At 41.9% G+C, this 15,318-nt stretch overlaps 1 protein-coding gene across 1 annotated transcript in view; it reads right to left on the bottom strand.

Annotated features, from left to right (window-relative positions):
- Nucleotides 1-15,318, bottom strand: part of trio (trio Rho guanine nucleotide exchange factor) — a 1,596,874-nt gene that overhangs the window by 902,656 nt on the left and 678,900 nt on the right. Inside the window, exon 16 of the mRNA XM_067140202.2 lies at nt 11,868-12,037. Within this exon, the coding sequence (XP_066996303.2) occupies nt 11,868-12,037 (170 nt within the window). The remainder of the gene's footprint in view (nt 1-11,867; nt 12,038-15,318) is intronic.

The raw sequence follows: 15,318 nt of genomic DNA, 5'->3' as shown, positions 1-15,318 counted from the left end.
CACCTCTTACGACAGGCAGGGGATACCGTGGGTGTATTCTTCGTCTGCGTCCACCGCCCACAGGGGGTTGTTCTTTACTATTTAACTTTAACATACGCGAAGATACAGTGCTTAACAGTCTTGTTTGTACACCCAATTTATAGGAGATATATCTTTATAATTTCTAAATAATACATAACCAATGCACAAGACTTGGATAAGTTATTGCACAAGGTGTTGATTACTTCACGTTAGCGATCAAAAGTCTCGGTAACCGAGCTCGATAGCTGCAGTCGCATAAGTGCGGCCAGTATCCAGTATTCGGGAGACAGTAGGTTCGAACCCCACTGTCGGCAGCCCTGAAAATGGTTTTCCGTGGTTTCCCATTTTCACACTAGGCAAATGCTGGGGCTGTACCCTAATTAAGTCCACGGCCGCTTCCTTCCCACTCCTAGCCCTTCCCTCTCCCATCGTCGCCATAAGACCTATCTGTGTCGGTGCGACGTAAAGCAACTAGCAAAAAAAAAAAAAGTCTCGGTACATCATCTTAAATGAAGTTCGACTCGTTGGCTGAACGGTCAGCGTACTGGCCTTCGGTTCAGAGGGTCCCGGGTTCGATACCCGACCGGGTCGGGGATTATAACCTTAATTGCTTAATTCCAATGGCACGGGGGCTGGGTGTATGTGTTGTCTTCATCATCATTTCATCCTCATCACGACGCGCAGATCGCGTACGGGCGTCAAATAGAAAGACCTGCACCTGGCGAGCCGAACCCGTCCTGGAATATCCCAGCACTAAAAGCCATACGACATTTCATCTTAAACGAATAGGGGTGAAATATGTTGTGTAGTGGCCTATTTGCTTGCAACAGTCTTGTTTGTACACATTCAATAGCCAAAAGATCCACATGGGTCGACGCCCCGAACAAATAGCATTTTAAAAAACACGTTCACTACCTCGTATTCGCTCTGGAACACTCCTAGTTAGTTGGTGTGTATCTGTGCTGTGTTAGTGTGTATAGTTTCGCAGTTAGTGCACCAGGCCGTGTGAATGGGTAAAAGAACAGAGTTACGTGACGAACTAAAAAATGTAATGTTATTTCTCGGATTGCAAGAGTATTCTCTGCGTAAAATTGGGGGCAAAATAAATAAACGGCATTCCAAAATTCACTATGTGTTGAACAAATCCAGATATAGAGGATCCACAAAGAATTTGACAAGAAAAGCAAAAGAAAAGATACTGAACAGACGAGATGAACGTTGTATTGTGAAACAAGTAAAACATAATCCACAATTAAGTGCGCCTAAGATCCGCGTAATGCTGTAAGGAAGTACGAAGAAGAAAATGTCAAGTCAGACAGTTCGTAGAGTATTGTGGAAATATGATTATCATAGACGACCACGGGAAAGGCCGTCTGTTACTAAGAAAAATCGACAAGCCAGAATGAAATTTTGCAGAGAGTATGAAAACAAGGATTGCACGTTCTGGAACAAAGTTATTTGGTCGGATGAGACCAAAATATCTCTATACAATTCGGATGGAAACAATTATGTATGAAGAAAAGTAAATACCGAAAATAAACCTGCAAATACGCTACCCACCGTAAAACATTGAGGTGGATCAAATTATGATTTCGGAGTGCATGTCTTCTTGTGGAGTGTGAAATAGCGAAATCATCAATGGCATCACGGACAGAAGGGTTTATTTAAACATTTTAAAGAACAATGTCACACGGAGTGCAGTAGAAATGGGGTTGCGATCTCGCTACATCTTTCAGCAAGACAATTTTACCCCAAGCACACAGCTGATATTTGCAAGCAGTGGCTGATATAGAACGTACTAACGCAACTACGAACTCCTGCCCAATCCCTGACTTGAACCCCATAGAACATTTGTGAGTCGATCTAAAAAGAAAGGTTCATGCAAGGAAACCTCTATCACTTGAGCAGTTAAGAAGTATAGTCAATGAAGAATGCGGTAAAACCGACCCAATAAGATGTGAGAAACTGGTTTATTCAATGCAGCGAAGGTGCAAGGCAGTTATCAAGGCCAGAGGATACTCATCGGGGTATTAAATCCAAGGTAAGAAGCGTTTTTGAGTGAAGTTTTCATTTTCTTCTGTCAGTGTACAAACAAGATTGTTGCACGATGAAACGCCCGGTTTTGGTATACGTTTGTATTTGTGTTAAATTGTAAGATTATAGATATGTATTTTTATTATTTACATTTTTCATTAGTGTATCTATTATGATATGGACAATAACATAACACAATAATTGTATACGTAAGTTTAACCGTTATTTCGTTGCAATAAGTTGGTGTACAAACAAGAATGCCATGCACTGTATATCGCTGTTTCCACAAGATCGTACATTCCTTTACTCACAACATTGTAAAAGGAATGAAGTACTGAACGAAAGAAACAATACATCCAATGGTTTGATTACAGTAAATCTTCAATATTGCCCCTTTCTACTTCAATCTTCACATAACAAGAAAAGTCCATGGGAGTTAAATCGGCCAAGCGCGGAGGCTGGTCCACCATGGCCTATGCATTCTCAAGGATAATGATCATATACTGTAAAGTCCGCTAGACACGTTCAATTCGGCTTTATAATTCGATGTGAGCAAGCCGAATTGACCGTGTGTATGCAAGAGTTTGTTCAAACGATGCGCGCTCAAGCCAGAAATTTGAACTGATGGCATGATGGAAATTCATCATTTTTGCTTGACACATCGGCTTGACGGCAAGCCGAATTGATCGTGTGTGTGGGAGCGTCAGTTCTGTTCCTCAAATCAGCTGTTCTGCGCATGCGCACCAGTGATTGGCGTCTTTCTAGCAACAAGTGTCCCGCGTATTTTTTTGCCGTGTTAGTAGTCAGTACATTGATAGCCCTTTTTCAAGTGACACCAGGCTTTGCGAAAGTAGTTTTTTTATTTACATTACATAGTGTTGTCAGTGCAATTGGAGCCTCCGTGGCTCAGGTGGCAGCGCGTCGGCCTCTCACCTCTGCGTTCCGTGGTTCAAATTCCGGTCACTCCATTTGAGATTTGTGCTGGACAAAGCGGAGGCGGAACAGGTTTTTCTCCGGGTACTCCGGTTTTCCCAGTCATCATTCATTCCAGCGACACTCTCCAATATCATTTCATTAATCATTCATTAAACATTGCTCCAGAGGAGTGCGACAGGCCTCGGGAGCCGGCACAATTCCCACCCTCGCCGCTAGAAGGGGGCTTCATTCATTCCATTCCTGACCCGGTCAAATGACTGGAAACAGGCTGTGGATTTTGAGTGTTGTCAGTGCAATGTGTTCTTGGAGTAAGGATTTCCTTCTTCAGTTCATAGAGTTGTTTCCGGGGGAAGAATGCCTGTGGAAAATAACCTCTAAAGGTTATCATAACAAAGTGAAAAGTGAGGCAGCTTATAACACGCTCGTAAAAATAGTTAAAGAGATCGATCCTCTTGCTAACAAAACACTAGTCGCAAAGAAGATAAACAGTTTGAGAACTGCATTTCATAAAGTAAAACAGATAGTTTGGTTAGTGGAATGAGTGCAGAAGACGTGTATGTACCTAAACTATGGTACTTCGATCAATTGTTATTCCTGACGGATCAAGAGGTACCAATGACGTCCAATCTTCGTTATCAGCGTCCGACTTGTTGGCTGAACGGTCAGCGTACTGGCCTTCGGTTCACAGGGTCCCGGGTTCAATTCCCGGCCGGGTCGGGGATTTTAACCTTAATTGGTTAATTCCAATGGCACGGGGGCTGGGTGTATGTGTTGTCTTCATCATCATTTCATCCTCATCACGACGCGCAGGTCACCTACGGGTGTCAAATAGAAAGACCTGCACCTGGCGAGCTGAACCCTTCCTGGGATATCCCGGCACTAAAAGCCATACGACATTTCATTTCGTTATCAGCAGCTACTGATGTGGTAAGTCCTAATTTTAATCAATTACATGTATTCAAAAAGTACTTTCATTATTCATAAGTGAAGCTTTATTATTGTAGAACATTTACTCACATCATATATGGAAAGATATAGTATGAATAACCAACTCAATCCTCAGTGTTTTTTCTCAAAAGAAATCATATCATTGTATATGAGGATAAAGTAAACATGTGTTTAATGACAATAGTATATATTACCAGTGGATTACATCAAGGTTATAATATACTAGCAATAATATTAACACGTAATAAGACGTAACGCAGTCGGTACCTTATAGAGCTACATTACACATATTTGTCCTGCCATGGAACTTTTCCATTCCCATTGAAATACTCTACGAATTTGTCCCTTGTGTTCTTTCCACCTTTCCCTTTTGGTTCTTTTCGATTACTTTGTATTTTCCTTCTCGTCTCCATACGTAGTCCATTGTACTCCATTGCTCTCCTCGTCAAACATTCAGAAGGGGTGTACTTATTTGGTGAAGTTTGTCGCATTGTGTAGAGAGCAGCACGCAAGCACGACATCGGCGATTCGATCAAGACGCAGGCTAATAGGCTTTTGCAAAACTCCGAACCTAGCCACTAAAATTCCAAAAACATTTTCGATGATTCTTCTTGCACGTGAGAACCTGTAGTTGCAGATTCGTCGCCCATAGTTTAGAACGCTAGCATTAAATGGCTTCATGGCTCTCAGTTCAAAAGCTTCGTCTGCTAAGAATACGTATGGCAGTAGTGTGCCGTCGACCATTGTTGGTTTGGGCATTGATAAGTGTTTTTTCCACCAATTTCTCATTTATGTCACAACACGCTAAAACACCTCCATCTGACACACGTCCGTTGACACCAAAACTGAAATATATCAGTCTGTAGTTGTAGTCTGCAACAGCCAAAAGGACTTGGCTATGGAACTTCTTGTAAGTGAAGAAGAACGACCCGCTTCCAGGGGTAGGCACTATAGGCACATGCTTTCCGTCTATGGCCCCCGGACAATTTGAAAAGTTCCATCGTTTATGAAATCCTCTAGCGATGGCCTTCCATTCTTCCTCACTTGTAGGAAACTGTGAAACCAAAACATGAAATTAAAAGTTGCGTGTAAAATATATAAATTAAATTAATGTCCTTAATGCAATTTTTTAAGTTGCTGATGACGACGCCAAGGATGATAATGATGATGAAGACGTTGAGGATGTTGATGAAACCAATAATGTAAGTGGGTCGACTACCAGCCCTGCTCTGAAAAATCATGCATCACATTAATGCACAACCTAAGCGTTCGATCACAGACGCCACCGACACGCCCATCTTCCACCGCCAGTTCTTCTCGAGTGACCCCAAATCAGCTTCAGCGCCAAGAAAAGGTAGAAGACAAGGTGTTAGAAACTGTTGGAGAAAAGCTATCTCAGTTAAAGCGTGAAGATCAGTTTGATGTATTTGGCCGCAATGTGGCAGCTAAACTGCGTTCATTGCCTCAGGAATAGCGTATCTACGCCGAAAAAAGAATTAATCATACTCTGATGCTGAACTGTACGCTTTTCAACAAAACTCAATGACTACCCGCCAAAATGTAGCACCAAACCCTATCACTACTTCACAACCCACGTATCACCAGCCACCAGCCAACCGTCCGCAACCCCAGATTCCTGCAAACCCGAGTGTCACTGCTAATGACCACCAGCAACAACGCCTGCAACATCAAAATTTGTTCAGAGATCAGCAAAACCCATCAAATATCTCCAACTACTACTCCACTTTCATGCTTAATGCGCAGCTCTAAATTAAGTTTGTATAAGTTTGAAATATGATATCAAAATCAGTCTTTATACAATTTGGACAATGACTTTATAGCTGAAAACATTGCGAATATTAAAATAAATGTTGAATTTACATTATTCACAGATTGTAACTCAAATCATTAACTGTTAAAAATGTTAATATTTAGTTCTGTTTTTGACAAAACACACTAATTTTTTGATTTTAATAAATGTGTGTTTCTGTCCAATGACGATTATTCATTCGGTAAGTGCCTTCTTTTTGTAGGAAGTGAAATAAGTACTCTAGCGATTACAAAAGTAATAATAAGTTTCAAATCATTGTAAAAGCTTTTAAAACACCTTTAAGGTGAGTTTTGATTAAAAACAATTTTTATTTTTCAACAATGTTTGAGGTGCCTGTAGTTGTTCCTATCTCAACAAAACTTGTATGTTAAACAACACAAAATATAATGACTTACCTTACAGAAGTCATTCTTCAACACTTTTAAAATTGCTTTGCAGGTTTCCTCTATAATGTTACCAAGTGCATGTGGGGAAACGATTGTTGAATGTTTTAGGTCTTCCAGTGACCTGCTTGTTGCTAGATACCATAGAGTAGCTGTAAGTCTTTCGTGTGGAGTGATTGCCGTTCGCGTAACAGTGTCCTTCTTTATCAACAGAGAAACACGGGACAGCAGATCTAGATATGTTTCTTAGTTCATCCGCAAATAATTATGCCAATCTTTGGGGGGGAAACCGAAGCTCATGGGAGTACTGGGCTCGTTTTAAAAGCCAGTCTTTAACCCACACATTCCGCTTGAATTGAGGCCTTCTTCTTTTCACAATTACACAAGCCACTGCACAATACATCAGTAATAACTCATCGTCCGAAAACAGTATTAAGTTGCAATTTCCGAAACACAAGCACGACCAAATTTTGGAGTTAACCACATTGAATTGACACACCAAACTGAATGTGTGTATGTGATTTCTGTGTCAGTCAGATTTGTCAATTCTAACTGACAATCCGAATTGAACGTGTGTAGCAGACTTAAGTGCTGCGTGAAACGGCAAGTGAAATGCGGCGGAGCGCCATTAAGACACAGCCATATTCGCTGTCGAATGCCCAGAGGAACATCTTCCAATAATCCAGGCAGCCGGTAGCATTCCTCACCGTTCAGGCGAGGACGAAGGACATACGGCTCAGGTAAATATCCATCAGCAATGCCCGCCCAAATATTGAAACTAACCCGATGCTGAAATGTGCGTACTACCGTCACCTGCCAATGGACACGAAGGTTGAATGATGAGGTTGGCGGCGATTAGGACGCCATGATATGGGACATATGCATAAAAATGTTGAACATTCTACAAGCACAAGCAAGAAGTAAAAGCATATATGCAAATACTGGCAAGTAAAATAATTGGCTTAAATAAATATGAATAACATTTTTTTCAGCACATGCTTAGAATATTCTAACTAGCATTTTCTAGTCGCGCAAAGCATGCCGATAAAAGTTATGTTTGTATAAAAACACGTGTTGACCGCCGTAACCATACCAGTTTTGCATTCGGAGTTACTGGTATTTACAGCTCGTTTTCATATTCAGTGCTCTACGATGTCGGAAATATCAGAAACAGATGTAGAAATCGACGTAAATTATCATTTCATTTCAATAATAATTTCGTGTGGCTATTTCTAGCCGAGTGCAGCCCTTGTAAGGGAGACCCTCTAATGAGGGTGGGCGGCATCTGCCATGCGTAGGTAAATGCGTGTTACTGTGCTGGAGGATAGTGTTATGTGTGGTGTATGAGTTGCAGGGATGTTAGGGACAGCACAAACACCCAGCCCCCGGGCCACTGGAATGAACCAATGATAGTTAAATCCACGACCCGGCCGAGAATCGAACCCGGGACCCTCTGAACCGAAGGCCAGTATGCTGACCATTCGGCCAACGAGTCGGGCACTTCATTTCAACGATCAAACAGTTACCAGTGTTATTAAGTAAATCACAAACTCCTTCGACGAAAACAGCCAAATTACAAGCTGTTGAACAGTTACGTGAGAGTTGTGAGAAGACTCTTGGGCGGCAATTTACAGCAGATCAGGTGGAAAAAAGGATCCATAACATGAAGAGTGAAGTGAAAAAGAAGAGTGACCTTAACACATCAGTAAACAGGAAGATACAGTTGAAGAAATGGGAGGAGGAACTTATAATTTAATGGAAGGACAACAAAATCCAATATTCACCGAATGCAAAACTGGTATGGTTACGGCGGTCAACACGTGTTTTTATAAAAACTTAACCTCTTATCGGCAACCAGCATGCTTTGCGCGACTAGAAAATGCTAGTTAGAATATTCTAAGAAGTCAGCATTTTTTTTTTACAATTTGCTTTACGTCACACCGACAAAGGTAGGTCCTATGGCGACGATGGGGTAGGAAAGGCCTAGGAGTGAGAAGGAAGCGGCCGTACCTTAATTAAGGTACAGCCCCGGCATTTGCCTGGTGTGAAATGGGAAACCACAGAAAACCATCTTCAGGGCTGCCGACAGTGGGGTTCAAACCCGCTATCTCCCGGATGCAACCTCACAGCTGCGTGGCCCTAACCGCACGGCCAACTCGCCCGGTATTAAACTTTAGACTCAATCTCTCCCATTGCCATTTGCTGCGCCATAGCCTAGGTGCACATCAGCCATTTCTTCTTTGGTGTACCGAAACGGAGCCATTCTCACCAATTTATACCGCAAACGTAGTAGCCAATATGGACGAAGGAAACTGTGTAGTACCTATTGGGGTTGGGAATTGGCTGCGCTATAAGAACGAGAAACTTGTGGATTCGCACCGAGTATTCTCTCGGTCTTCGTCCATCATACACTCCACTTCCCCCCCCCCCTTCCCCCACCAATCAATCCCTTCCCTTCCCTACCCTCCTATGAAGCACAACGGGCAGGGATTTGCGCTCTGGCAGAGCAAATACGGCGAGTTCGACAATATGAATCGCGCGTCCGGAAGTAAAACATTAGCATCATTTTTTCGAAAAGAAAACTGTTCTCCGCCAATCCCATTGCGTCATCGATATTTACAAAACACGAAGAGCATTCCTGATTTTTGTCGTTATAATTAAGATACACCCTATATATTATTATTATTATTATTATTATTATTATTATTATTATTATTATTATTATTATTATTATTAATATTATATTGATTTTCCGTCCCACTAAATACTTTTACGGTTTTCGGAGACACCAAGGTGCCATAATTTTGTCCCGCAGGAGTTCGTTAACGTGCCAGTAAATCTACATACACGAGACTGACGCATTTGAGCACGTTCAAATACCGCCGAACTAAGCCAGGATCGAACCTGCCAAGCGAGCTACTCAGCTCGGCGATATTATGTTTTGAACTAGTGTGCTCGACAGACTGAAAAGCTTTTAAATTACATTAACTACGTCGACAATGGAAAGTATAGCTTCCTTATTATCAAATCTGGCACTTCAGCTGTTACTGAATCTGTTTCCTTTACCGCTACGGTAGGATAATTTTTCACAAAATGTGCTGAACGTCTTCAAATCTGTTTATCCCCACTTTTGGAGAGTTGCCTGACCGATATTTCACAACTTCCACTATCTTTACACAAAGAAAGTATTTGTAAATACACACGAATGTACGTTCAGTTAGCCTTCATGCAATATTTGTCGCAAGAAATAATCTCTCCTCCCAAAATTTAGGAATAAAGATTACAGAAAAACATGATATTCTGGAGTACATTTAATTACGTTAAAGCTTATCGTACATTTAACTAAAAAGGAAATGTTGGTTGAACAACGCTGCGGAGCGGGCAGCCAGTCAGAATTCGACCTTGCCATGTGTACTTGTTTTCATCGGGCTTCATCTTCTAACAGATAGACAATTTGCACATTAACTTTATGTGTTTGCCCACGTTGCTCTCCGCATGATCCTCCGTGGTCGCGTCAAATGACACTCAGCGGCGGCCGGTCCAAATGGGACCAAGAGGGCTCATGCCAGGTGATAACAATTCTACCTCATCCGAGTCTCATACTGGCGTTCTCTTACTAACATAATATATGCGTTGAGTAAACACTGGTGTTTCAACAGTATTCTCTGTTACCCAAATTAGAGCCCTCTCAGTCCGATTACGAGCAGTCGCCACTGATGACAAGTACCACTTTTTAACTACCAGATTTCACTCTTCATGCGTGATTTCGTGCTGCTCACAACCACTACTTGAGTTCAATGCCGGAGACAAGTGTAATCAGTCGATCTTCTTCTTCTTCTTCTTCTTCTTCTTCTTCTTCTTCTTCTTCTTCTTCTTCTTCTTCTTCTTCTTCTTCTTCTTCTTCTTCTCCTCCTCCTCCTCCTCCTCCTCCTCCTTGTACCGCTTTTCCCACACCAGTGGGGTTGCGGGTGCGAACAGTGTCGCACATGTGGATTTGGCCCTGTTTTACGGCCGGGTGCTCTTCCTGACGCCAACTCTATATGGAGTCACTATTGCGTGTTTCTGTGATGGTTGGTTGTGTAGTGTGTTCTCTGAATATGAAGAGGAAAGAGTTGAATAAAACAAATACCCAGTCCCCGAGTCAGAAGAATTAATCAGACGCGATTAAAATCCCAACCCGGCCGGGAATCGAACCCGGGACCCTCTGAACCGAAGGTCGCAACGCTGACCATTCAGTTAAGGAGTCTGACAAGTGTTATCAGGTAAAATATTAAAAACAGAAAACAAAAAAAATTAACTGCACTGTACGAGTAACACTGTTATTGACCTTGGCAGTTCTGTTTTACAGTATGTGGTCCAGTTGATTTATAAAGATTATTTGCATGCGAGAGAGAGAGAGAGAGAGAGAGAGAGAGAGAGAGAGAGAGAGAGAGAGAATAACATGTTTATTAAGAAGACGGCTGGCTCCTTGGCTGAATTATCAGCGTAGTCGCCTTCAGTTCAGAGGGCCCCGGGTTCGATTCCCGGGCGGTCGGTGATTTTAACATTAAATGGTTAATTCCCTTGTTTCGGGGATAGGGTGTTTGTGCTGTCCCTAACAGGCCTATCCCTGCAACTCGCACACTACACGCAAGACTACCTTCCACCACAATAGCACGCAGTTTCATATACATGGCAGATGACGCCCACCCTCGTCGGAAGGTCTGCCTTACAAGGGCTGCATCAGGCTAGAAACAGCCACACGAAATGATTAAGATCTGATAACATTTACCTCGCACTCGCCCATTTTTTACGTATGACTGATCTGAAGATTTACATGAGGCCTTTATAACCGAAGGTTCTTTTTGCGGGTGCTGCGAATTGACTAAAATGAGGTTCTTTTATCCAGTTGTGTTGAGGTATTTCACCTGTTGCATGGATTTTATATATAGTGTTGTTGTATGTAGGTCTACGGTATGTATTTTATGTCTCTGTACACGATATTTTGCTGGCTGCATTGCTACTTGCCGAATGCCAAATTAAAAAAAAAAAAACTTGCTTCCAACGCAACATGGAACAAACATAACCTAGTTTTATTCAAGTTCATGACTGAGAATGTGTGCTCACAAAGGAAGGTAGAGCCCAACTAATCTTGGATAGAGCCAAACTCTGCAACTAATTTGCACGCCAGTGAGTAGATACGCGGAAACACGTTTTTGCTCCAATCCACACGGTTTTGAAGATGGGGATACTTCCGATTCTTTGTCCTGTATTTGATTTTCGAACAATGAAAGCATGAATTTTGTCATACACAGCATCAATCAACACATGTTTGCCTAACAAAGAAGTATTTAAATAACTCGTGGGGTTTGTAATATCGACTAAAAAGAGCCAAGGTTAGCGATCCAGCACGTGCGTTATTCCATCACCGCAGCAGCAGTGACAGATTAGTGAGGATCAACCGTGGGGAGACACGGAACGGCGTCAGGGCTCCCTAACCCTCAAACGCTGTGTTGGAATGGACTGGCGTAACAAACTCGCTCGGTATATTTAATTAACTTGATAAATGCGTTATCTTATTGTCCAATGGAATGCCTGAGAAGAACGTGATCACAGATCGTATCCTAATACGTATACAAGTTCAGAGATCAGGTCATCTGCTTGAATGAATGCATGTCGATTTTATTAGTATTCCACACTGTTCTATACAGTAGCTTAAAGTGCGGCCAACTCACCGCAGCTCTTGCAGCAGCGTGTCCCCTTCAGCGATGGTGCTCACGCAAGCATCCAACGAAGAGTCCCGCTGCTGGCCACACTGTTCTAGCAGACGTTCGGCTGCTTCCAGTGTGTCCGCCGCTTCATCATTCTGCAGTTCGGCCCGCAGCTCGTCCGCCCAACCAGACAGCTAGAATAAAGAAAGGATCAGTGCTGTAACGCCATGATTATCATTAAGGTACATTAGGCTACTGAATACCATGATAAATACAGAAATGGTTTGTCTCATTCTGATAAGCCCAGCGAGGTCACTGCATGTCCTTCGTTACGCAGCATCTGTCATGTTGATCCTGAAGCATAAGGACATAACAATGGAGTCAAACGTGCATTAACAGATTAATTGGTCAAAATTCCACTGTTATAACATCATAATATCCAATATACAACGTGTTACAACTCAAGTTTTCCATTTCATGATATCTGCAGCCAGAGTCCAAGGAAGAATCACCATTACCTGAATAGACTAAAACTGTTTACATTCGTACGTTATTTGCATAGAAATATTCGTACAAATTTATAGGCCCAAATAGATATTTAACTACCTGTCTCAGTCCTATCTTTGGCTTTGACAATATAAAAGTAACCGAGGTATGAGCGATGCTAGTAATATCATTCCTTATGCAGCCAGTCCTTGTTATGAATGGTGCGAAAATATTGCTCTTAGGGTCGGTTGGTGCATGCATTTCAGTGGGCTTGGCAGACTGATATGTAATAGTAACTTCTGGCTCAGTGAGGAAAACAACGGGACACTACATCACTCCTCGTTTCCCAAGTACGCCTCTTCAGTGACGCCTAGGCCATTTATGACAGCTAATGGTGGAGCTGTTGAGGATCCAACCAACCTTCGGGCTGAGAACTAAACATACATACATACATACAGTGAGTTTTCAAGTACCTTATTTTAAAGCATGAACATTCTTGCTATTTATGAAAAAAAACCTACAACCTGTTTTCCAGTCATTGACCGGGTCAGGGATGGAATGAATGATCACATAGGCTATTAGTACGATGGGGTCGCCACTCCCAAAGTGATTTATGAATGACATATATGCTATGAAATGAGAATGGAGAGTGTTGCTGGAATGAAGGATGACAGGGAAAACCGGAGTACCCGGAGAAAAACCTATCTCGCCTCCGCTTTGTCCAGCACAAATCTCACATATCGTGACCGCGATTTGAACCACGGTATCCAGCGGTGAGAGGTCGACGCGCTGCCGTCTCAGCCACGGAGGCTCTCTTGCTATTTATAAACCTCTAAATATAAAATATCATAAGCATTCCAACGCAATAGGCACTTCGATATTTATTCGCCTATATTATCATTACATATGCTCTCATATGTTACGGTGCTGAATTACAGAAAAAACGGCGAATGATTTGTAACAATATTATAGTACTATCAAAGGAGCAGACCTTAACGGAATCTTAAGTTATTAATTACAATAAAGAAGAGAATATATATTAAAAAATACCATTTTAGATAAATTACGGAAAGGAAACAACTGAAGAGAACACACTACAATATTTCTGAAGTAATAACATTTTCGTTTTATCTTACAAGTTTCTTTACGTCGCACCGACACACATAGCTCTTATGGCGACGATGGGATAGGAGAGGGCTAGGAGTGGGAAGGAAGCGACCGTGGCCTTAAGTAAGGTACAGCCCCAGCATTTGCCTGGTGTGAGGATGGGAAAACACGGAAAAACAGCTTCAGGTCTGCCGAGTGTGGGGTTCGAACTCGCTATCTCCCGAATGCAAGCTGAAAGCTACGTGATCCAAACCGCACAGCCACTTACTCGCTACATAAGATATGTCACATTTTATGTTAGAAGAGGCGGTTTCCCTACACAAAAACCTCACGCTGAGAGTTACTTTTCGATTACATTATCATTCACCAGGCACATGAATAATGCGCATCCAAATGGAACAGAACAACCCGTTCAACTGCTTCGATTGACTTCTATTTATCTTTGTCCTGATGTTAACGCATATTTCATTTTTCGAGGACTATATTCTTCTCCGTGTGAGAGCTAAAACAGAGTATAAGATATTCCACTTTTCGACCTCCCTCCCTAAGGAAGCGTTTCGTTGAAAATTCTCCAGGTAATCGGAACGCCTTCGAATCTCTAAAAAACAATGTAGGCATCACACTCGAGCGAAACGCTGGTAATTTCACGACAGAAAAGGCCTGAAGATCTTGAATGTTTTTACCAATGCATGTAGTTAACTTGTTTTATAATAATAATAATAATAATAATAATAATAATAATAATAATAATAATAATAATAATAATAGTCTAATAATAATGATGATGATGCTATTGGCTTTACGTCCCACTAATTACCTGTACGGTTTTCGGAGACGCCGAGGTGCCGGAATTTAGTCCCGCAGAAGTTATTTAACGTGCCAGTAAATCTACCAACACGAGGCTGTCGTATTTGAGCACCTTCAAATACCACCGGACTGAGTCAGGATCGAACCTGCCAAGTTGGGATCTTGTTTACACAGGTACCATAGGCTCAGTGGTCCGTTGGAAATAAGTGTCCATTTAAATATGGATTTCCGAATGAATGAATGAATGAACGAACGAATTAATGCCATGGGTAAATTTTGATTAGTGTATGATAAAAAAAATGACTAATGGTGGAGAAGGATGGTAAATGTCTGTGTATGCCCAGGAAGTCACTGTTTTGAAGTTTTTGCTTATTATCCTAAATTTGTGTAACTATAGAATCGAGTGAAATATCTATTCATTAGAGGTTTCTGCACTGTATCCAGGTAACCAATAACTATACTCATAAAGCCAAGCGGCCCGAGGAACTGAATGTAAGCAATACCAAAACCAAGCCATCTCCATACAGGCCATGAAGGCCTATGGAGGAGTGGAAGGTAAAGACTTCCACGGTATTTAGTGGGGTGGAGTGGTTAGCTCTGCCACTTTTGTCCCCAGGAATTAACATGACATTTCTGGTACAGGCTGAAAGTGAACCTCAGGATCATGTGCAACTCCAGAAGTGAGAATCCCGATTCTTAAAGTTTTAGACTTTTTGACGGGGAATCCAACCCACGTCCTTTGAGGTGAACCAAGCTGCTTTTACCGCCTCGATTATGTAGGTCCTGTGTAAGTAATACCACTCTCCAACAATTAATATTTCATCACTAGCAGAAAGTGAGTGAGTGGTTGTTGACAGTGTTCATACCTGACCAGGATTCCCAGAACCCATGGTAATTTGTATGAGGACATGCCATTAACACAGGCGTGAAAAAGATCACAACAGGAAGATTAAATCCACAGATATTGGGGAGTAGTTCCAAGACCATTAACATGCTTTACCTTCACTACGCAACGGTAGGAAGATTAAATTAAAATGGAAAATCTCTGTCGAGTCCAAAATATCAAACAGCAAAC

This window comes from Anabrus simplex, chromosome 2 (assembly GCF_040414725.1).
Source record: "Anabrus simplex isolate iqAnaSimp1 chromosome 2, ASM4041472v1, whole genome shotgun sequence".
In the NCBI taxonomy this organism is placed as follows: domain Eukaryota; kingdom Metazoa; phylum Arthropoda; class Insecta; order Orthoptera; family Tettigoniidae; genus Anabrus; species Anabrus simplex.
The sequence above is the reverse complement of the archived record's forward strand: the minus strand, read 5'-3'. Positions and strand labels throughout refer to the sequence as shown.